A 21,329-nucleotide genomic window follows, 5' to 3' on the forward strand; every position below is an offset into this window, starting at 1 on the left:
ACAATTCTTTTCGATTAAAAAGAGACTATTTTTTAACACAATTTTTTTTGTAGAAAAAGGAAAAAAAACAAATCTCGTCAAGTTACAATAATAATAATAATAATAATAATAATAATAATAATAATAATAATAATAATTAAATAAAAATAATAATCTCTTCATTAAAATATTCTAAGTAAAACGTTATTTACAGGTTAAAAGTAGCTATTAAAACTTATTTACAATTTTTTTCGATAAAAAAACTATTTAAAAAAATCTCATTAATAATAATAATCTCAATAATAATAATAATAATAATAATAATAATAATAATAATAATAATAATAATAATAATAATAATAGTAGTAACATTTTTTAACAATAATAATTTTATTGAATGACGAATAATAAAATGAATTTTACAATCAACATGACTCTAAGCGTACTGTACAAGTATGGTTGCATGCAATAAAATTCAATAACATAAAAAAATTGGAAATCAATTTTTGCAGACTTTTTATATCGTGAAATGGATAACAACTCAAGATATTCTCAGTTCACAATGCATTATCCAGCCTAAAAATACAAAGCTTATAAAAATACAACGCGATATTCTTCTTCTCTCCTCTTTTGCTCTATTTCCTACTTCATTTCTCATTTCTCTAATAATAATAATAATAATAATAATAATAATAATAATAATAATAATAATAATAATAACAAAATATTATATTCTGGCGAAATTCATGAGATATAATTTGCTAAAAACTCGTCATGTCAGTTAATTTTTCATATGTTTTTCTGTAAATTTTCCAGTGGAATTTGTAAGGTCTTACAGACAAATACGCGGCGCTGTGTTGTATTGCGTTTATTTACGGCTTTTTACAAGTTATTTTGTTGTCGTAAATTGGGAGTAATAAGAAAATGCTCTGTTGCCAAATTGTCTTCTACAAGGCTTCGGACTCCCGATCATATACAAGGATAGGCTGGTCTCGGCATTATCGTATTATTTTCTTAAACACAGATCTATGCTCCGCATTGTGTCTCCTTACCCAAGTGTATTAATGGGTACCGGCGACATACTGCTAGGGGTAACCTTGCGATGGACTAGCATCCCATCCCATTCAAGTTGCTTCATTGCACATAAGCCGCTGCGCCCGTGGGCCACTATGGTTTTAGACTTTTTACGTACTTTGGAAATTTAAAATCACTGTGACAGTTTTTTTTCCACTCACTTTCATTTCAAGAGAATTATCTTTTATCTAGTAACGATCTGTACTCCTTAATTCACGTGTTCAGGTTTTATTTTCTTGTGCCGTGCTTGATTTGCAAAATAGCAAGTTTACAAGTATTTTGGCGACAAATGTTTCCTGACTAAAAGCTTGCGCGTATTTTTTAGACAAATGAGGACGATTGAAATGTTTGCAAATTTATCTGGCAAGGGATCTTACCTTTACAGTTAAGACACCTTGTCCTAGTAAAAAAAATGTTTAAAAAATTATCTCTGGCGACAAGGCTAAAGCTGAGCTATGAATGTAATGGTAGACACAAAACTTTTGATTGAAGTTTTCGGCAAAGATTCCCCGTGCACTGAATTTTATTTATGTGGCAATTCGCGGCAGCGAGCATAAAAATACACATTTGAAAACAGCGGTTTTCAACTGAGTGTCGTAAAACCAAAACCAAAGTAATTACTCTGGCCAATCACAACAGACGTAAACAGCGCAATGAACCAATCAGAATTGGAAGCAGAACATGTAACAAGCGCCAAGCGCGGGAAAACGCGAGCTAGCAAGACACAATTGCTTGTTTTCAATCAGTGTCGAAAGTAATTTCACGTTTGCTCTGGTTTTGCTTTACCAAACTCTATGATTGGTTGGTAAAGTTCGCGCCATTTTCTCAACCAATAGGAGACCAACTAAAATCAATCGTGCTTGGTCGCACGAGTTTTCCCGCGCTTGACGCAGGTTACATGTATTTGCTTCGAGTTCTGATTGGCTGATTGTGCTGTTTACATCTGTTGTGATTGGCCAGAGAAATTACTTTGGTTTTGGTTTTAAACACTCAATCAAAAACCGCTCTATCTGCATTGGTTGAGAATGTGGCGTGACATGTTGCTAACCAGTCACAGAGCGCTAGCAAATGCGAAATTACTTTCGACATTCAATTCAAAACTGTTCAGAGATCATATTATTTCAAGGAGGTTAGTATTTATACTGTGGACTCATTTTATAGTCGAATTGTTTTTTGATCGTGAATGAGTCATGACGGTCGAATCTCACCTAGTTCCTGTAGGGCTATCTCCCGGGCCCTCACGGTCAATTCCTTTCGGTAACGTATCCAGACGTAACAGCCACGGACATGTGACCCGAAACGGATCGATAGAGACGAAAGACAGACAGTAAGCCAGTAACTAGATAAGGTCGAATCATGTTTGGAATACTGCAATCTCATACCGAGCGTCGTCCTTAGGCTCTTTCGCCAGCGGTTGGTTGCCTGGAGACTGAGGAAATCGAAAAAAAAAAAAAAAAAAAAAAGATTTCTTTTAATTGCCTTGATTTCAGCGGTGAAAAATGTCCAGTCGCTCTCCAGGCGACCAATAGCTGACCAAAGATCCAGAGGACCCTGGGTATTCATTCATAGCACTATGATCGACTGTAAACCTTTTTTTCTCGACCCAAGGGCCCTTGGAGTCTTTTTGACCACGGAGCTTTGGTACCAGTAACGGAGGAAACAAAGTGCCTCCCTTTGCTAATCTCAAGAGCATTATAGCTATGATGATGAAATTTAGCGGGAATATAGAATGTTTAAAACTGTTTCCTTGGTGTTCCTTGAAGTGGGACGATGACGTCATATCACGTGAGAATATACTATTTCCGAGTTCCTTTGAGCCAAAATAAATTTGGGAAGACATTTCTGCGCACTTTCGCCGACACATGATAATTTAAAGAGCGATAGAGCGGTTTTCAGTTGAGTATCGAAAGTAATTTCGCGTTTGCTTTGGTTTTGCATTACTACGCTCTGTGATTGGTTAACAAAACTCGCGCCACTTTCTCAACCAATGGGAATCCAAACCAAAACCAATCGTGTTTTCGCCGCACGCCTTTTCCCGCGCTTGGCGCCAGTTACATGTATTTGCTTCGAATTCTAATTACTTCGTTGTGTTGTTTACATCTGTTGCGATTGGCCACAGTAATTACTTTGGTTTTGGTTTTACGACACTCAATTGGAAACCGTTCTATTATACTCCAGTAACTGCGAAACCTCTTAGGAGGGATTTCTTGTTATTTTTTTAGTATTCCTATTCCGGAATAGGGTCAATCAAACGTACCCCTTAATTTGTTCTGCACAACAGCCAGGTTCGCATTTCTCGAATGTCCTAAAACCACAGAAAACTTAAGTTACGAAATTAATCGTACAATTACTCATAAAAAAATCCAAACTTGTTGCTATAAGAGAAATGAACTATCCGCAGGGTAACAGATTCGAAGGGGTCTGGGAACGAGAATGGGGCTTACTCAACTGGACGCCTGAAATTGTTCTCGTGTGACCACCAGCCAAATCTCGTCATAAACGAACAGAGGATGTCTGTTCTAGCGGAAACCCACTTGTCACACAATGATGTGACCAAATGGTTGTGTGACATTGGCCACACAAAGACATGACCAAATGGGTGTGATATTGGTCACACAACGATGTGACCAAATGGGTGTTATATTGGTCACACAACGATGTTTGACCGTCCTCCTACTTTCACGTGCTATTGTAAAAGTTCACTAAGAGAGACATACATAATTACTGCTGTTTCAACCACCCAATTTCTTTTTATTTATAAACTCACAAGGGGAAAATGTACACAACTCTTTTCACCTTGTATGCAAGGACTAAAATAAATTCACGCGAAAGAGAAAAATAACGCCAAGATAAAAATGTAAAATAATATGTACACTTGGTGCCACTTACAAAAGGTACGTTTTGGCGAAGAAACCCATTTTTTGGCGAGTCATATGCCATAAGCACTGACAAGACCAACCGAAGGTTAACAATACAATCGGAGGGGATAAGTTTTTCGTTGAAGAAACTGTTTTAAACTATCATCAAATAATTTAGTTTTGCAAAGAACATTAAGCTTAAATTTTGACTGTTACAGCGAATATGTGAGAAGCAAATACATGTCTTTCTATACGAAATGTTACATTACGTGAAGTGTCTATTTTGGCTTGTTTCAAAGACCACAATATTTACAATGTTTCTCTACTCGTTCAGCTGACACAACAGAGCAGTTCCCTTTTCAATCCAAAAGTCCGACGATAGATCAGTAGGGAGATACACAGCCACAACAAAGTTAGTTGAGTGACCTGAAAGGAAAAGAGTATTTTTCATTAAAACTCTGAAAACGCAAGTCACTAGTCACAATCTTAACTATACATCTAGAGTTGTTGCTGAGCGACTTTTTCAGAGGGTTAGGTATATTCCCAACCGCTGTTTTGCATCGTTTTGTACCACAAGATTGATGAAATGTGTGAGGCAAAACGTCTGAATTTAACACATGGTCATTACATGTGCTCAGCTAATGTCAGTCCTCAACCAAGATTTAGAATAAAAATTCCCTAAAACGGAGATAGATTGTCCCCCTTACGTGAAGCAAAGTTTCTTGCATAAGGAAACAAGGTGATGACCTGCAGTTCTGCAGTTCGATTTTGAGTTCTTTTTACCTTAACTTTGAAACTAACCTTAAAAAAGGTTAAAAACGAGAGAAATGGAACCACCACGAATCGATAGAAACGTATTTGCCCAAAATGCCTCAGGTTCAGCGCTATGAGTACACCAATACACTTGCACAACTTGAGAGGTAAGTTATTGAAGTAAACAAACGAGTAACTGAAGCTGAAGTCCTTACCTGTAGTGGACAGCACACCAGCGCGCGCGGACGTTTTGTACAGCGGACTTGCGTAGAGCAAGGAGTCTGGGGTGTAGTTCATCCGAGGCTCCATGTGCAAGATGGGACAGGGCTGAAAAAAATTCTTAAGAATGAGGTATAGAAGTTCAAACGGGCATGGAGCCAAACTGGTTAAGTTAATTCTCCTGCCAACGGAGTAACAAAATGGGATGTCACAAACATTTGTATTTTTGTAATAATGGGATTTATTAAGATGTTCGGAACGAGAATGATATAGGAATTTTGGATCATACTCTTTCAAAATATCTCAGCAAATTCGATACTTTCATAAATTTAGTTTTTGTGGCGTCATCACTTTAGGAATGTTACTCTATTAAATACATTAGCATATAAAAATGTAACGGACCAGACCAAGCGGAGGAAGGCGTTGGGGAGGGGGAGGGAATTATAATTGGGGTTTTAAGGCCTTTTAGGCAAAAACCAGTTTAAATGCAATTGGAAAGTGCGGATGCACCGGAAATATGCTGGAACAAATGAGCGACCATCGCAGGCACTCCACGTTTTCGTTCCAAAAATTAGCCTTCCATTCGCAGAAATTTCGATTCCCATTTTGTTGGCTGCCTGTGCCATCACGTTTTTTGATCAAGTGATAAGATTGGAAGTTTGGAACAGAAAAAGAGGCTCTTTGCTTGGATGAAGAAAAGCCTTTTTATTTGACACAGGAAGAACCCGATTTGAAATGGAAATTTTAAAATAAATGGAATGCGCCCGGGAGACACCAGGGCCCGGTTGATTGAAAGCCGATGAATCCATGATTAAAAGTTAACCGAGGTTCTCAGCTCGCTCGTTAAAGATGTTTATAAGATCTAATTTTAAACTAATGTAATATTAAAACTGAGGGACAAAAATGTTTTTGAAAAATATTTTTATTGTTTAGTAAATAAACTCGAATCAAAGTTCTCGGTAATCTAGGATTAGCTTAATCGAGCTTTGAACAACTGGGTCCTGGGATAAAACTCAGTATTCCACTACTAACCGGGTTCATTTCGCCATCCAGCGCATCTCCCAACATCATTTTATCATCATCCCAGCGGGCGGCGTCGATAAACAGACCGTGAACCAGTACACCATCCTCCGGTGAGTCTATCTCTTCATCCATCGGCAGCGGCTGGTCTGGGTCGACTTTAGCGCGCGCCTCGCTCACCTCTTCCTGGTTTCGGTAATATGGGAGTACGTTGAAGTGGAAAGACAGCTGATCAATTGGTAGGTTGTACTTACGGGCGTGGTTTTGGAGTGTGCCAGTTAAGAAACCTAGAATAATTAACAAGCGTTCAATTACTCAGTTACGATTCAGTTTTGAAGCAAGCCGGTTTTTAATCGCTGTCTTAGCGGGAATTTTCTCCGATGTCCTGCAACGGTGTCCATGTTAGACTGCAAAAACAGTCGGCATTTTATGGGCGGGTCCGCCGTATGGAAAGTCTAGAGCCTTCAGAATCTCGTACCCAGATCTTCTCACTCTTTGGAAGAGAACAAGTTAATTGTAAGCGTCAGATTGCCAAGCAAATTTTTTCACAAAACTTTGAGCAGAGACAACACAAAAGAATTGTATCTTTATAAGAACTAGTCGCAATTTAATAAAACGTTTAGCTTAAATCGATAGATGAAACCACTTCCACAAAAGGACAGAAGTGTCAGGATAGAATTTTGTAAGTCATGCGTTTGCACGCGTGCAAAGCAAAGATTTGAAAAGGCGCGCAAAAATGGTGGACGCGACTTTCATAGAACCATTTTCATTGACCAATCAGATTGGAGAACATGATCGATTTTGCCAGATGTTTTCTCCAATACAAACATCTGGGTACGAGATAAGAGCCAGCAAGTAAATGGATAATGGACTCAAAGCAGGGCGAGCAACCGTTGTTAAATTTCTTATAAGTTTGTCATAAGTCATACCTTGAGGATAGAAGAAACCGGAAATCCAGAACGACTTGGGCGCACCGTATTCTATCCATTGCTGCGAGAAAGAAAATAAAGGCACATTACTTCTGTTCCCAGTTGTACAATTGTCCTATTAGCTATCGCTTGCGTCTCCTTTTTCTCTCCGCAATAATGTTATCGGCGAATCGATATTGGGGACGTATACAGCTATTTCAATTAACGTTGTCGGATTATAATCAAGATAAAAGACAAGACCGCAATGTTTTGTGGGATTATTTTCATGAATAATTTCATCAAAATCATCCCTGCACGTGCAGGTCATTGTACTGCTAATTACAACCTATTGTTTTCTCCAAGCATGACTGATTTTGATGAATTTATTCATAAAAATCCCACGTAAACTTTCGGTCTTGTCTTTTAGCTTCATGCTTTGAACCGACAACGATAGTTGAAATGACTGTACACAAAAATGTCTTGAAAAGAGATGAAGGTTGGGAAGCGAACGCAGGATTACTTTTTTTGAGTTTTGCTTGGATGTAACTCCTTTCTTCCACACCTATCGTTTACGTATTCTCTCGTGTAGGTTTGTCAATAACTTAAATATAGAGTCTATTTTTAAGCAGAATTTTTCGAAACAGGCGTAAATCGGGGATAAATCAGTCTACATCACGCATGGCCAGTATTTCCGAGAATGAAATGAACAATTTGAATTCCTCTTTGTAATGTCCGGCATTTGAATGGAATCTTGAAGATTTCTCAAAAAAAAAAAAACAACAACAACAACAACAACAACAACAACAAAAAAACAAAACAAAAAAGACAAAAACAAAACAAAACAAAACAAAAAAAAATCCAAAGTATTTGGGAGACAATTGTTACTTTTGAAATTCTTAATGGTGTAATGTAAAGAAAAATTCATAGCTTTATACCGTCAATAAACAAGGGAAATTTCTACGAGAACTTTGAAATCTCGCTGCCGATGTTCAAAACTGACTTGCAAATTTCAAAACCCCGTTCAAATTTCAAAAATACTGGTAAATACTGGTATGTAGATTGACTGTAAAACAGGGATCACTCTTTCATTTTCAGTTACTAAACGTTGATATTCGAGTATTAACGAATTGAGAGAAAATATTGTATTCTAGACATAATAAAACAAACTTTGAGAAGGAAGCGAGAAGGGGCGCTTCTTACCGCAATGAACATGAATCTGAGTAGTAAATCTTTGACCCAGGAACCAAGCGGCTTAAGTGAAGGGTAAGCTGCATTTGCCCACATATCCGGCACCTGAAAAGAGAAAGGATTTCAAAGAGCTTTCTTAGACTTGTTACACAAGTCTTTTAAAAATACATGACTTTACATGACCTTTTCAAGTTTTCCATGATAAAGCGTTCGCATTTCACAGTGTCAAAATGCGCAGTGTTTATTCCTACTGAGAAAAAATCTGTTTCTTGCTTCTTTTCGTTTTTTTTTTTGAAACGGTTCATCTTCTTCCGTATTTATTTCTTAAAAGGATGCTTTCTTTGTGATTTTTCTCCATAAACATAATTTTCGATGACTTTCCATGACCTTCTCCAAAATGGCAGTCGAAAATTCAAATAAGTTAAAATTAAAAACGTATACCAGCACTAGAAAGAGCACTTTTACTTTAGTAACCCTGCAAAGTTTCAGCATATCAGGTGTAATATCAGCTGACAAAATGTAAGTTGAAAAATGAAAAATTTACAGACGTTTGTATGACTGGGGCTATGACGTATACCCCCAGTCATACAAACGTCTGTAAATTTGTCAAATTTCATCTTACATTTCCTAAGCTGATATAACACCTAACATGCTGAAACTTTGCAAGGTTACTAAAGTAAAGGTGCTCTTTCCAGTGCTGGTATCAGTTTTTCATTCATTTCAATTTTAACTCGTTCAAATCTGTTGCCGCCATTTTGGAGAAGGGTATATTAAAATCCATAAAGTTCCAGGCCTGAAAAACGAAATTACAAAATTTCATGACTTTCCAGTTTTTTTTTTTCATGACCCGTGCAAACCCTGCAAGAGCAAGTGTTCTCTGACTAGTTTGCATTCGACAAGTTTTACACGTTCGTGTGTAAATTTGTAAACTTGGAAAGTCTTCTTGTTCAAAACTGGAAAACACAGCTGTTGAACGAGGAACTTATGAAGGAATAACTTGTTATGTAACGAAACACGCCGTCGTTTTAACACGGAGATAATCCCATTTACGGCGGACGCCATTAATTTGTATCATGCTTAGTCTTGATTTCATTTTATTCCGGTTCTTGCAGTTTACTCTTCTCCTTTTTCCATTTAGCTGTATCTTTCGTGGAGACAGTTTTTATACAAACCTGATTGTTCAAGAAGTTGGTGTAAACTTTATCCAACTCTAGTGACATCACTACCAGGCCCTTGATGGCTTTCTGAAGCTGCTGCAGAGAGGTCTGAGGAGGGAAATAAGAAACTTATCACACGGAAGTTAAGTCAGTGTTTCACCCCACGAGCGAAAAAAAAAAAAAAAAAAAAAAAGAAGGAAAAATGTACGGGAAAAGAGAATTTCTGAATGTAAGCATGGCCGCGATCTGCCTCCAACTCCCGTGGGGGTACTCCCATATAATCATATATAAGGAAGTAGCCCCCCGCCCCCCCTCCCGGCGCGCAAATAAATCTTTTCAACTTGGCCTAACTTAGCCAAAGACTCTTGTTAATAATTACAGCGTACAGGTATTGTGCGCTAAAAATCAATCAATCAATCAATCAATCAATCAATCAATCAATCAATCAATCAATCAATCAATCAATCAATCAATCAAGCAAGCAAGCAAGCAAGCAAGCAAGCAAGCAAGCAAGCAAGCAAGCAAGCAAGCAAGCAAGCAAGCAATCAAGCAGGCAATCAATCAAGCAATCAAGCAAGCAAGCAAGCAAGCAAACAAGCAAACAAGCAATCGTTAGCTTACCTTGATGACTTTTAAAAGAGAGTTAAACCGATCAACCTCTTGTCCGAGTACAGTAGTCAGTGAGTTGACACGGCCTTTAGCATCAGTCTGAAAACACAACAACGTTAAATACGAAAAGTTAGAACGGGTGACACTCAATTATATTCATTCATTCGTTCGTCCTTCCGTCTGTCCATTGGCCCATCTGTTCACTTATTCTTCATGATTTTTTTTTCGTTTGTCAGTTGATGGGTTCGTTTCGCCAGTGCGTTTATTTGTTCCTTCGTTTGCTTGTTCATTCACCGATACACTCTAAAGAGGTTGTTAAACCCTAGAGCTATGCAGACTGACGTTTTATTGACCTATGCTGATCTTGTTGGTCTAAGTCGGCGTGAGGTTTGGCGCTAACATGTGTACTTAGCTTAGATCAGCTAACTCGATTACACTCTCACCTCAAAAATAGCTTTATCTGCTTTCTCCATGTCCAACACCGCAGGCAGTTTGGACAGAATACTCTCAGCGAGCTCGTACACGATCTCATCGCTTGTTTTACCGCTACCTCCACTAGCCAGCCGAGGCTGAACCTCCAACACTGCAGTGATCAAGGCATTGGTCTCTTGAGTCTGCAAATAAAAGACGCTTGAAATTTAAACCTCATTGAACTTAAAGACGGTGCCTACTAATAAAGAAGTATTTTTGTGTGGTTTATGACTATGCGGAGAAAGCAGATCTTAGCAAGGGCTATTGGAATCCAAAAACAAAATAACGGGTAACCACGAATTTTTCAGAGAAATTTAAGCAACTATTGTTCTAAAAAAACAGTAAAATACAAAGCAATGTATGGCGCTTTTTTCCAAATTCAACCATTATTATCTCTGAAAAATGTATGGTTACCCCCAATTGTCTTTTTGGATATCAAAGGCACTTGCTAAGTTCTGCTTTCTCTGCATAGTTTAAACCGCGCAAAATATTCCTGTAGTAGAAGGCACCACCCATAGGAAACCCGAGTATCTCGAGATGCACAGAATGTATGCACAGTAACAAAAGTAGGCACGGTCCTTAAAGGATTCCACCCCTCCCTCCGCCACACCCTCGCAGTTGGGAAAAATCGCAGCCAAAGAAACGCCTTAGAGAAACATCGATGTCAACTCTTGTTGGTTAACAGACGGAAAAACCGTCAGCTCTTTGTGGGCAATTTTTGGCAACGTTTGTAAAACGCTTGGAAAACAACGGCAACATTTGTCTGCTAACGGACAATCTTCTCAGCGTACGCGGGCCAGTGGAAAATAGAATGGAAGTATCGAAGAGGGTTTGAACACATTTGGGAAGCGGTCAAAACTACTATACTCGAGCAGGACCCATCAAACCACAAAATAGATGGTGGTCTCTGCCTGCACCTCCCCTTACTCAACCTCAAAAGATGGTGTCTTTATTGTATAGCCACCCCTCTATCCACCAGTGAAAAAATGACAATGAGATTCAAACTTCACTTTTCTTGTTTATCAAGCACCACTGAATATTTGTGTCAAATCAAATTTTAAAGCCAATAAAATTTTGTCGGTAATGTTCATGAGACAGGTGGTGTCTTCGATAACCTTCCTACCCCGGACAAGGTGGGTCGCCTTCGCACAAAGTTGTTATGACCAGCAATGCTGACCCTTGCCAGCTGAATATTTCTGTGTCAACTCCAATTTTAAAACCAATAGAATTTTGTCCGCAATGTTCAAGAGATAGGTGATGACTTTGATTACCCTCCTATCCCAGACAAGGTGGGTCCTCTTCCAACAAACTTGTTATGACCGGTTCCCTGGCAGGGACGCAGATGGAGGTGTCGAAGTCCCCCCTCTACCCCCCAAAACAAAACAAAACAAAACAAAACAAAACAAAACAAAACAAAACAAAACAAAACAAAACAAAACAAAACAAAACCAAAACAAAACAAAACAAAAACAACAACAACAACAACAACAACAACAACAATAAGAAAGAGAGTGCATCATTGTCTGTTTTGGTGATTCTATCACAACAACAGAAGAAAGTTCTGATGGTAATAATGTACCGATATACCTATTTTAAAGTACTACACGGATATTCTCACCTGAAATGCGATATTTGCGTTGTTGTGCATTCCAAAAATCTCCGGCTCGTCAGCAATTGGTAGACTGTCAATATAATCCCTGTACTCTGGAAGCGAGTCAAACCCAGGAGGGAAGTAGATACCTAGAGATACATACACGGAGTGTTAAACGCTCACTGTTTTTTTTTGTCATCATTAGAATCTTTCTGGGCGAGTCTAGAGTTAAAGATTTTCAGCCTCACCTGAGTTGGAAAACTTGTAGCCATCTTCAAGAATCGTAGGAGAGAAGAACCTGCCTAGGATTGTGGTTAGACACCGCTGATCCCAAGCATCGGTTACTCGTCCTCCATAGGTGATCTGTGATAAACAAAAAATTGGAAAAATATGAAATCTTCCAGGCTTGTGATTAACGTTTATCCATGATTGTAACTGGCACCCGCAAACGTCAGTGAAGATGCTCGAATACTCCGAAATGAGAATATAGCGACCTTTAGGATCTAGTCTGAGTTCAGTCGAGTTTTTCCAATAAACAAAGAGTGCGCACGCGTGAACCAGTGTCATTTTGGCGGGAAAACGAGATAGCCGTCGTCATTTTACTACGAGTTTTTGTGAGAACGGCGTAGTGGCGAAAACAAGTCCTCGAAACGTAGGTGATCTCGTCTTTTTGGAATCACAAAAGGGCTTAGCTATCATCATTCAAAAGAACTGCGCCAAGTTCGTCGCTCATAACAAGTAAAATGAAGCTTTCTAGGATATATCTCTTCTTAGTACTTTGCTAAAAACTTGAAGTTAAATCTCGTATTTGTGGTCGTGTTCGTACTAGAATTTGAAGGTCTCTAGTAACTAAAAGACAACAACAGAGAAAACCAGGCTCTCTCTTTCGTTTGTGACTGGCCGCTTTCCTTGTGGAGCAAACTTCTCCTAATCTTAATAACAGCACTGAACCTTCTCAATGCCACTGGCGGTGGACAAAGGATTAACTGCGTAATTAAGCTGGAATTAATATACACATTTAAATTCGTACTATCGTTTGTCTTACCTCTCCAGTGATGAAAGTGAGCGCGTCCCATGGAATCTGTCCTTCCGCTAAAAACATCTTTAAATTGTCAAGAGCGCTCTCGCGATCGGAGTCGTTAAACTCGTACTGGTAAGTGACAGAAAGAACGAAAAATCAGTACTTTTTTGCAATTATTCTGGAACAAAAGTAGCTTTAAGAAACACAAGGTTAACGATAAGTACCGGAAAAACTCTTTTGGACTCCCTCTTCAATAAAAACCTTCCCTCTTCCTTTGGAAGACAATTTAAACACCTCCCTTCTTGTTAAATCCCTACTCCAATGGTTGTTGCTGGTTAAAGTTCATGTATTCAAAACATTTGTTAAACTGGATAGTTAGCCTCCGTGTAGACGTCTTCTATATCTCTCGCTACATGCGGAAAATAATTCTCAAAATAGAAGGCGTCTACAAATACACCAACTCAAGTAGCGTCGTGTAGGGTGTAATATAATATTTTGTGATTTGAAGTAAGCACTTCCTCTCTATTAGAAATTACATACGCCTATCTTCAGTGGAAATTAACAAAGCTTCTACAATACAAATCTTTGAGTTCTTGAGGGTTGTTTTTTCGGGGGTGAGGGGGGATAAACGACAAGACTCGGCCAAAGCTGTGAATGGTCTATCGTCATTTGTATGTAAATCTTATGACATTCAGAGGCAGGTGAGTTGTGTGACGTAACTTAATGTTGTTCAGTAGTCAGTTTGTTGTTTGCTTAATCTTACCTTGATGTTCCAGCCCAGGGGACCAAACTTCTTTCTCTCCTGAATAATGGCGTGGAAGAAACAAATTCCGAACACCAGCTTACGCCATGTCACGCCAAGAACTGTAAGACACAAACATAAAACGTGACTTTAAAGTAAAAGTTATGATACGGGAGAATAAACTGAATCTGAGTATGAATGATTCAACGAGACCCACCTAAACTGAGCTTATTTTCAAGTTCATTCGTTGGGAGGTCACGTAACAGTTTCAGAAATACGAAGAAGACTTACGTGACGTGAACAATTACTGACGAAGGAGGAGTTGAGTGTTTTTGTGGTATGAATTGGTGGCTGTTGCGTAACAAAATGTTGCGTGACGGGGTATAAATGTTGCAAGTGTGGAAGGTGTGACGTTTTGAAAAAATTTGTGATTGGGAAGGTGTAACGTTGCGAATGGTAAAGCCTTGCGTGACGATCCAAATGAAAGGAAAAAACCAGTAGCTGCATGAGAGGGATTTTCCGTACTGAAGTGAAAAGTTAGGTGGAGGGGTTGCATGACAAGGAAGAATTATTGCGTGACAAAAATAACGCTACGTAGGAGGCAAGGTCTTACTGTGATTCTCAAATGTATCGGTGCTGAGTTCACCAAAAGCTCTCTTTGCATTAGCTCTGAGTCCCTTGGGAGGCTCATTCGTGACCTTCACACTGTTCTGTAAAACAGTCACCGGAAATGACTTGGTTGGCATGGAACTCAGGAACAACCGGAAGTCCTCGTGCACTTCCACTTCCGGTGTAGACAGGCTCTTTATCAGGGTTTCCATAGCCAACATCCAGGATGCAGCAAGATGACAGTTCTAGAATAATGTAATATACATATAAATATGAAGAACCGGTGGAACGCCTTTGTTGCACACCAAAATCATCAAAATTCTTGCTGTTTGTTATGACCTTTTTCAGGTAAACGTAAATCAGAGCAGATTTGAATCAAGTAAGTATCGAAAGTGTTTAACACAGCAATACTAATTGAGGGCGCTGTAAATAAGAGAGGGTGAAAGGATTAGAGCCCTGCGGTCTTACTACGATGGAATCAAAAATTTTCATTCTGGGGCGCTGCCCGCCATTTTGAACTTCAAGAGGACCCAGGTTACTCGGCCTCCGACAATGAACCAATCAGAATTACAATACCCACAAGCCATGAACAAAGAAGATTCCGAGCTTGAAAGAAGAGGAAGTTGTAATAATAACAATAACAATAACAACAACAACAACAACAACAACAACAACAAAAACCGCTGCAGCAGCAGCAGAAGCAACAACAACAACAACAGTGACAATCACAACGTTATTAAAGCCTTTGCTCCTAAAGACACAACTAAACAACGAGAAACAGCTAATGCTAGAGCAGTGACTGCCTGGAATAACAACACAAGCAACTAGAGTCAGGTAGCCAACTGTTTAAAGGGGAAGTATCATGCAAATTTGATGTCATTTCAAAAACCAAAAATGTTTGTCTGTCAACAGCATCGAAAAAGAAATTGTCTAGGTTTGTTATATATTATCACCGCAGTGCAATAAAACTGTCGATTAGTGCCTCTGGCCAGAGACAAAGTAGGTCGGAATGGATTGAAACTTGAAAAATGCTAGGCTAATGTTTTGCAAGTTCACGCATTTTTGTTTTCCAAAATGCGCTAGAACAGATCACGAGTTGTTCCTTTCAAGAATTGAGTTGATTTCTTTCCTCTCGTTGTTCAAGAATTATTTTGTACCTAAGCGAAGGTCTAATTCACCATTTTTAACAAAAGAGGTCAAAAACCTTATGATACTCCCCTTTTAAGATGAATGCAAATACATGCCGTTTATCTAGAGTTCGAAAACCATTTTATAAACTGCCGACGAATCATGCGTATTAAGTAATCCTCACCTGAAGGAAGACCCAGTCTCCTGTTTTAATTGCATTGGCGATCATTTTCTCGGCCACAGGCCCCTGACCTTGACCTAACGAGATGGCCTGGATTCTAAAAACATTGCGTTACTGGTTAGTCTCGTTTGGTCTTTTACAGCTGCGGTTATCGCCACTGTTCATTATCTAGTGTAATGTATAACTACGATAACAAGATACATTAAAGGGGCACAGTCACGGAGATTTCTCTGTGTTTTGGTCAAAACTGCTCAATTATTTCACAAGGTACATTTTCTCTGACATCAAATTGCTCTTAGAGCATCGAGAAGAAAATATTAGGTGTTTTCTCCTGGGAAGAACCAACTATTATCAGTTTAGTATCCTAGTATCAGATTTTTCAAAATACACTAGAAGAACTTGGGAACAAATTGGCCATTGAAATAAATGTGATGGTATATTTCAAGCCTGGTGAATGAATGAGAATGATGTATATATCATATACCATATACCACATATACCATACAAATCCTAGCAGTACGCAGGATATTTGTCCCATGAACCTAGTTTAATGGCCTTTGCTCCCGCGAGTCTCCTGTAGCTCAAGTGGTAGAGCATCCGAACTAGTATTCGGAAGGTCTTAGGTTCGACTCCTGATAGTAGCTCAGAGGTTAGAGCATCCGATCTAGAACACTGAGGGTCGTGGGTTCGAATCCCATCTGGGGCTCAGATTTTTTCTGTGTCCTCTTATGGTTGATTCTTTACATCTCCCTGTATTTTCCTTTATAATATCATGCAGTGACATAAAAAGGAAATTCTCGCGAAAATTTAATTTTGCGATTTTTGAGGGGTGAGATTTCGCGAATTTTCTCCGCGGTTTTGCAGTCCAAGACAGTAGCATCGGCCGCCACTGCACCTCACCTTTCGCTGTAGCTCATTTCTCTGGCGAACCTAAGAAAGGCGTTCATTGGATCAGAACCAGTCGACAGGATGAAGATAAGAGGGGTGGTGGGCCCCACATCAGCGTACAAGATGTTCAGGTCTATAGACGGACTCTCCACAAAGGTCTTGCCAAGGTTTTCACAAACGAAATCCACTGAGGCGAACACGACCTGCAAAGAAATAAAGTCAGATTGTAAATGTTTTGAACCCAAATCATGAACATTCGCCGTGAGTGTAGTCTAAGGAAGGGTACGTTGAAAGTTGTGCAGCTAATTAAATTTTTAGTGTATGTTGTAGCGATACGTGAATCCATGAAAATCCTCCCAGAAATTTCAAAAAAATTCAAAGTGAAAGCTAAAGCAAAAAGATGAGTTCATTCAGTTAATGGTGTTTTCTAAGATACACTTTCCGTTAGTGGTATAAGATCGAAAAAATGCGCACCAAAGGAGGCCAAAAATATCTTTTGTAAGCTATAAAATTTAATTAAAGTTTGTGTTACTCCTCAACTAGCATAGTTTACTTTCAGGCCCGTGCAGAGGGCTTATAAGAAAGAATTTTACCGTACGTCTACCCATTACCTTTTCTTCTTTGAAAGCTTTCACAAACACCAAACTCTGAAAGCTGGTTAGTCGCTCGCCAAAATTGCTTTGTGGTTCTTCACCGTCCTCAGTCGCTTCTGTGCTCTCGCTTGTTGCTGTAGATCGGCCATCATCTTTGCTCTGAGAAAGCAGTGCAGCGTTTGGGCAAACCTATGTTAACAACAACAAAAAAGAAGGGTATATGTAAAGTGCTCATCCGCTGCAGTTGTACAATGCAGGAATGTTTTCCCGCCAAATAGACCCTTGTCCAAAATGGCGGCCGAAAATTCAAATAAGTTTAAATTAAAAACTTATAACAGCACTAAAAAGAGCACTTTTTCTTTAGTAACCCTGCAAAGTTTCAGCATATCAGGTGTAATATCAGCTGAGAAAATGTAAGTTGAACAATGAAAAATTTACAGATGTTTGTATGACTGGGGGTATGACGTATACCCCCAGTCATCCAAACGTCTGTAAATTTGTCAAATTTCGTCTTACATTTCCTAAGCTGATAAAACACCTAATATGCTGAAACTTTGCAAGGTTGCTAAAGTTAAGGTGCTCATTCCGTTGCTGGTATCAGTTTTTCATTCAGTTCAATTTTAACTCATTCAAATCTGTTGCCGCCATTTTGGAGAAGGATCTATTGCAGCACGGCTGTGTCGATATTTTCTCGTCGTCAATTTACTGTGGGGGCTGGGTCTAGGCTTTTCCCGCCATTTTGTAGTGCGGACCAGATGAATGTTTTCCCGCCATTTTGCAGCGCCTGCCGTGTCAACGTTTCCCGCCCTTTTTCTGAGATCTGCTTCAACGTTCTTTTTTCCTGCACTTGTGCTGGCCATGTTAATGTTTTCCCGTCATTTGGCAGCGCCTGCCGTGTCAACGTTTCCTGCCCTCTCTCTGACATGTTTCCACGTTTTTTTCTACACTTGTGCTGGCCATTGTCAATTTGCAGTCGTATCAACATTTTCCCGTCATCGAACAGCGCCAGTCGTGATAATGTTTCCCATTATTTTTTCTGATATCCATTTCAGTATTTACTCGTCACTTCCTATGCAAGCGATGCTGTTTCGTTGTAGCGGTCACGCATTTTTAAGAGATTATTAAATTTAGCATATAGCATTAAGACTATACCTCAATCGACCCAAGCTTGACAATAATTGGCTTGCTGACTATTTCTTGCTTCAGGCCACTAAACACCGACAGGGAGTCCTGGAAAAAATAAAGTTGAATTTATATTAAAAGGCAACTACAGGATGTATGTTGAAAACGTTTGCTCAGCATGAAGGGGGAGAGGATAAGGGGATGTTTTTTGAGGTGGGGGTAGGGAAGGATGACTCAGCGATAACTACACTCTGCAGTTTGACTCCGTTGCTTGTTTTCGTCCAATTCCCAAGGGTTTTTCTTCCTCGTCTCCGATTTTCTTCCCTCCTCGAAAATCAGGATTTCCAAATTTTAATTTCATCTGAATACAAAGGACCTCCCAAAAAATCATCCGCTTACGGAATTCCATATCGGCGAACTGAACTCGTTTAGAAAATTTCAAGCAAATCCAGTTACAGTTTGTTCACATTGTAATCCATGTAACATCGATCATCCTAACTGTTTAATGAAATTCTAACATCTTCTGAGTTAATTACTGCAAAATTAAACAGGTACTAAGGTACTAATGTTATAAAATCCAATTAAATCATGTTAGAGATTATACCCACCTCCAAGTCGCAACAAGTGTTCCATGTATGCTCCGTCAGCCAAGGAACATCAGGCTTCGGTGGACGCTCCTAAAGGAAAAGAAACGACAGTGTTAATTGTTTTGAGAAACTTCATATAAAACAGAGCTTCTTGTGCATTATCGCGAGAATCTGAAATTCTCTTTCATCTTTTGGCACTTGTCTCAGTCACAAAATATATCCCTTGTGCGTGTCTCTCTCGTTCTATCGCTTTCTCAAACATGACACTTACACTAGGCGATTTTCACTCGCATGTCAAGATCTGTATCTTGTACGCCTCTCTTTCCCAAGTTAACTTCCCTCACATCGTTCATGATGGTAATTATAACCCTAACGCATTCCACACGCGTGTACTAAACGCGCGTCGCCTACGCCAGCAATCTCCGCGCGTATCACATGCGTGTCTCCTCGCGCGTCTCCCTCGCATTTCTCTGTCACGGGTGAACGTTACCTTATCCAAGCTCCCACTTCCTCTGAGGAAGAAGTTCCATTCATTATCAGAGATGTCTCCTCTTTGTCGCATTATCTCGCCGCACAACATGAACGAAAACACCAGCTTGTCTTTCTCAAACAAACCCCTAAAATGAAGAGCCATACCATTAAAACAAGGTCCCAGTTAGAGCGATTTTGAATCAAATTACTACGACCAATCACAAAGAACGTAAACAACAAACCAATTGACCAATCAGAGCTTAAGGCGTGGGAAAATTCCTGCGATAGAGTCCGAGAAAGTGGTGCAATTTTTTTAACCAATGGCGCAGTAAACCAAATTACTCCCGGTACCCAATTGAAAGCCACTCTAAGGAAACGAAATATCACCTTTTTCACAGGATTGAATAACGTAAATTGTATGACCATTTATCGAGGTGGTACCACGGTAATTTCGATCAAACATCCAGGAATGTTCCCTACATGTAGAAATACTAACATAATATTTGCACATGTAGGGAGCCATAGTGTATGGCTTTTGGGTACTCATTTGACACAAACCAATGAATGTAAAGAAAGAAAGGACAGGAAGGGGAATACTATGCCCGCAAAATACCCTCTCCTCCCATAAGGAATCACGTACCGAGCCACGTTTGTGTACACAGAGTGGGTACAGTTTGTGAGAAGGATCTGAAGCCTTCTGTCCAGGTCATCCGTCTTCTCGCTGTTCTCGATACATGTGTTGAATAACTGCGATAAACAAAACACAAAGTACTAATTAAGTACAACATGATTCCATCTTTTGAGACGGTGGATGAAATCTACTAAGCAGTACTTTCCTGTGTTGCTGTTTACTATGCTGTACAAGGTGGTTCTATCTTTTGAGTCTGTGTACGAAATCGTAAAGTGTGACCATTCAAATGAAAGCTACCGAGCAGTACTTTCCTGTGGTGCTATTTATTATGCTGTACAAGGTGGTTCTATCTTTTAAGTCTATGTACGAAATCCTAAAGCGTGACCATTCAAATGAAAGCTACCAAGCAGTACTTTCCTGTGGTGCTGTTTATTATGCTCGAAAAGGCCATCTACCTTTTTGAATTTGTGAATGAAAATTTCAGATTTCCGCAACTGAGAATCACTAGAAGATCGTTTTAACTTTTTGCGCCTGCTCCTGAAATCCTTGAACGTGACCTCACCATTTTTATGAAAGCTAAGGAGCAGTAGATTTCTTGGCGATTTTTGCCTTAAGTGAAAATTGTCGAAATTTCACCGAGTTTTAACCATGGCATATTAAGAAATACAGAGAATCACACATTACCTGTTTGAAGTACTTGAGTGAGTACTGGTACATGGAGTCCACCTCAGCCACACTAGCCACAACAAAGTACATAACTGAGCCCCGTGTGGCCACAGGACGGTATTTCTCTCGGGCGGCTGTTATTTTCTCCTCAGTCATCTCGGCTTCTTTTAACCGAGTACTGATCACTCCTGAAGTGACCTGGGGAGAAGTGCATATTATAATACAATCATTGCGTGTTTGTTACACAAAACAAACAAACAAACAAACAAACAAACAAAAAACAACAACAACAACAGCAACAATAACAACAAAACCAGAACGTAGCTTCATGCTCAATCTATGAAACATGGTTTTTTCATGCCAAGAAGTGTTCGCGACTGAATGCAACAGTAATTAGGGAGATTTAGCAACGACGATAGCGACGGCAACAAGAACATCAAAAAGCAACAGGCTTAATAACCAAAACAGCAACTCTGCACGTGCATTACACTTTTTGGTACATTTCTTTGCCGTTACTGCACGACTAGGACGTGAAATTTCCTGATAGGACGTTTTATAAAGGACCTAAACACACGACGACGAAATTTTCTTTCTCTTTCTAAACATGGGTGCGGTCTCCAAGAATTCATCTCCAGGAAATTTTACCCACATTTGACATTTAAAGCGAGTTGAAATAATCGCCGAGAACGTAATCGGAGAACGATCCTATTTCTCTCTCAAAAGTGATCCATTACATGTGGTACACAAGGTGGATCTCTGAAGACGCGCGCACCAGTAGTCCTAGACTATCGTTTAGGGCAGGTTAATCCCACTGACCAAAAACACCTCAAAACATACACTGTCCACTAAGGAGCGGGCAATCA

At 39.4% G+C, this 21,329-nt stretch overlaps 1 protein-coding gene and 1 long non-coding RNA gene across 2 annotated transcripts in view; one reads left to right on the forward strand and one right to left on the reverse strand.

Moving 5' to 3' along the window:
* The window catches only part of LOC146466299 (uncharacterized), a 246,582-nt gene that overhangs the window by 163,706 nt on the left and 61,547 nt on the right, over positions 1-21,329 (forward strand). The window lies entirely within an intron of this gene.
* Positions 3,784-21,329, reverse strand: part of LOC146466309 (dynein axonemal heavy chain 6-like) — an 86,087-nt gene continuing 68,541 nt past the window's right edge. The window contains exons 75-95 of the mRNA XM_085127479.1: positions 20,485-20,664; positions 19,810-19,916; positions 19,189-19,315; positions 18,720-18,788; positions 18,142-18,219; positions 17,008-17,178; positions 16,409-16,599; positions 15,512-15,605; positions 14,204-14,444; positions 13,612-13,712; positions 12,873-12,977; positions 12,076-12,190; positions 11,855-11,976; positions 10,209-10,379; positions 9,778-9,864; positions 9,172-9,264; positions 8,012-8,104; positions 6,833-6,893; positions 5,916-6,190; positions 4,880-4,991; positions 3,784-4,337 (exon numbers count right to left, since the gene is read on the reverse strand). Coding sequence (XP_084983605.1) covers positions 4,234-4,337; positions 4,880-4,991; positions 5,916-6,190; positions 6,833-6,893; positions 8,012-8,104; positions 9,172-9,264; positions 9,778-9,864; positions 10,209-10,379; positions 11,855-11,976; positions 12,076-12,190; positions 12,873-12,977; positions 13,612-13,712; positions 14,204-14,444; positions 15,512-15,605; positions 16,409-16,599; positions 17,008-17,178; positions 18,142-18,219; positions 18,720-18,788; positions 19,189-19,315; positions 19,810-19,916; positions 20,485-20,664 — 2,697 coding nt within the window. The 3' untranslated portion in view covers positions 3,784-4,233. The remainder of the gene's footprint in view (positions 4,338-4,879; positions 4,992-5,915; positions 6,191-6,832; positions 6,894-8,011; positions 8,105-9,171; positions 9,265-9,777; positions 9,865-10,208; positions 10,380-11,854; positions 11,977-12,075; positions 12,191-12,872; positions 12,978-13,611; positions 13,713-14,203; positions 14,445-15,511; positions 15,606-16,408; positions 16,600-17,007; positions 17,179-18,141; positions 18,220-18,719; positions 18,789-19,188; positions 19,316-19,809; positions 19,917-20,484; positions 20,665-21,329) is intronic.

The sequence above is a fragment of the Pavona decussata genome, unplaced genomic scaffold, assembly GCF_977016875.1.
Source record: "Pavona decussata unplaced genomic scaffold, jaPavDecu1.1 SCAFFOLD_145, whole genome shotgun sequence".
NCBI lineage: Eukaryota > Metazoa > Cnidaria > Anthozoa > Scleractinia > Agariciidae > Pavona > Pavona decussata.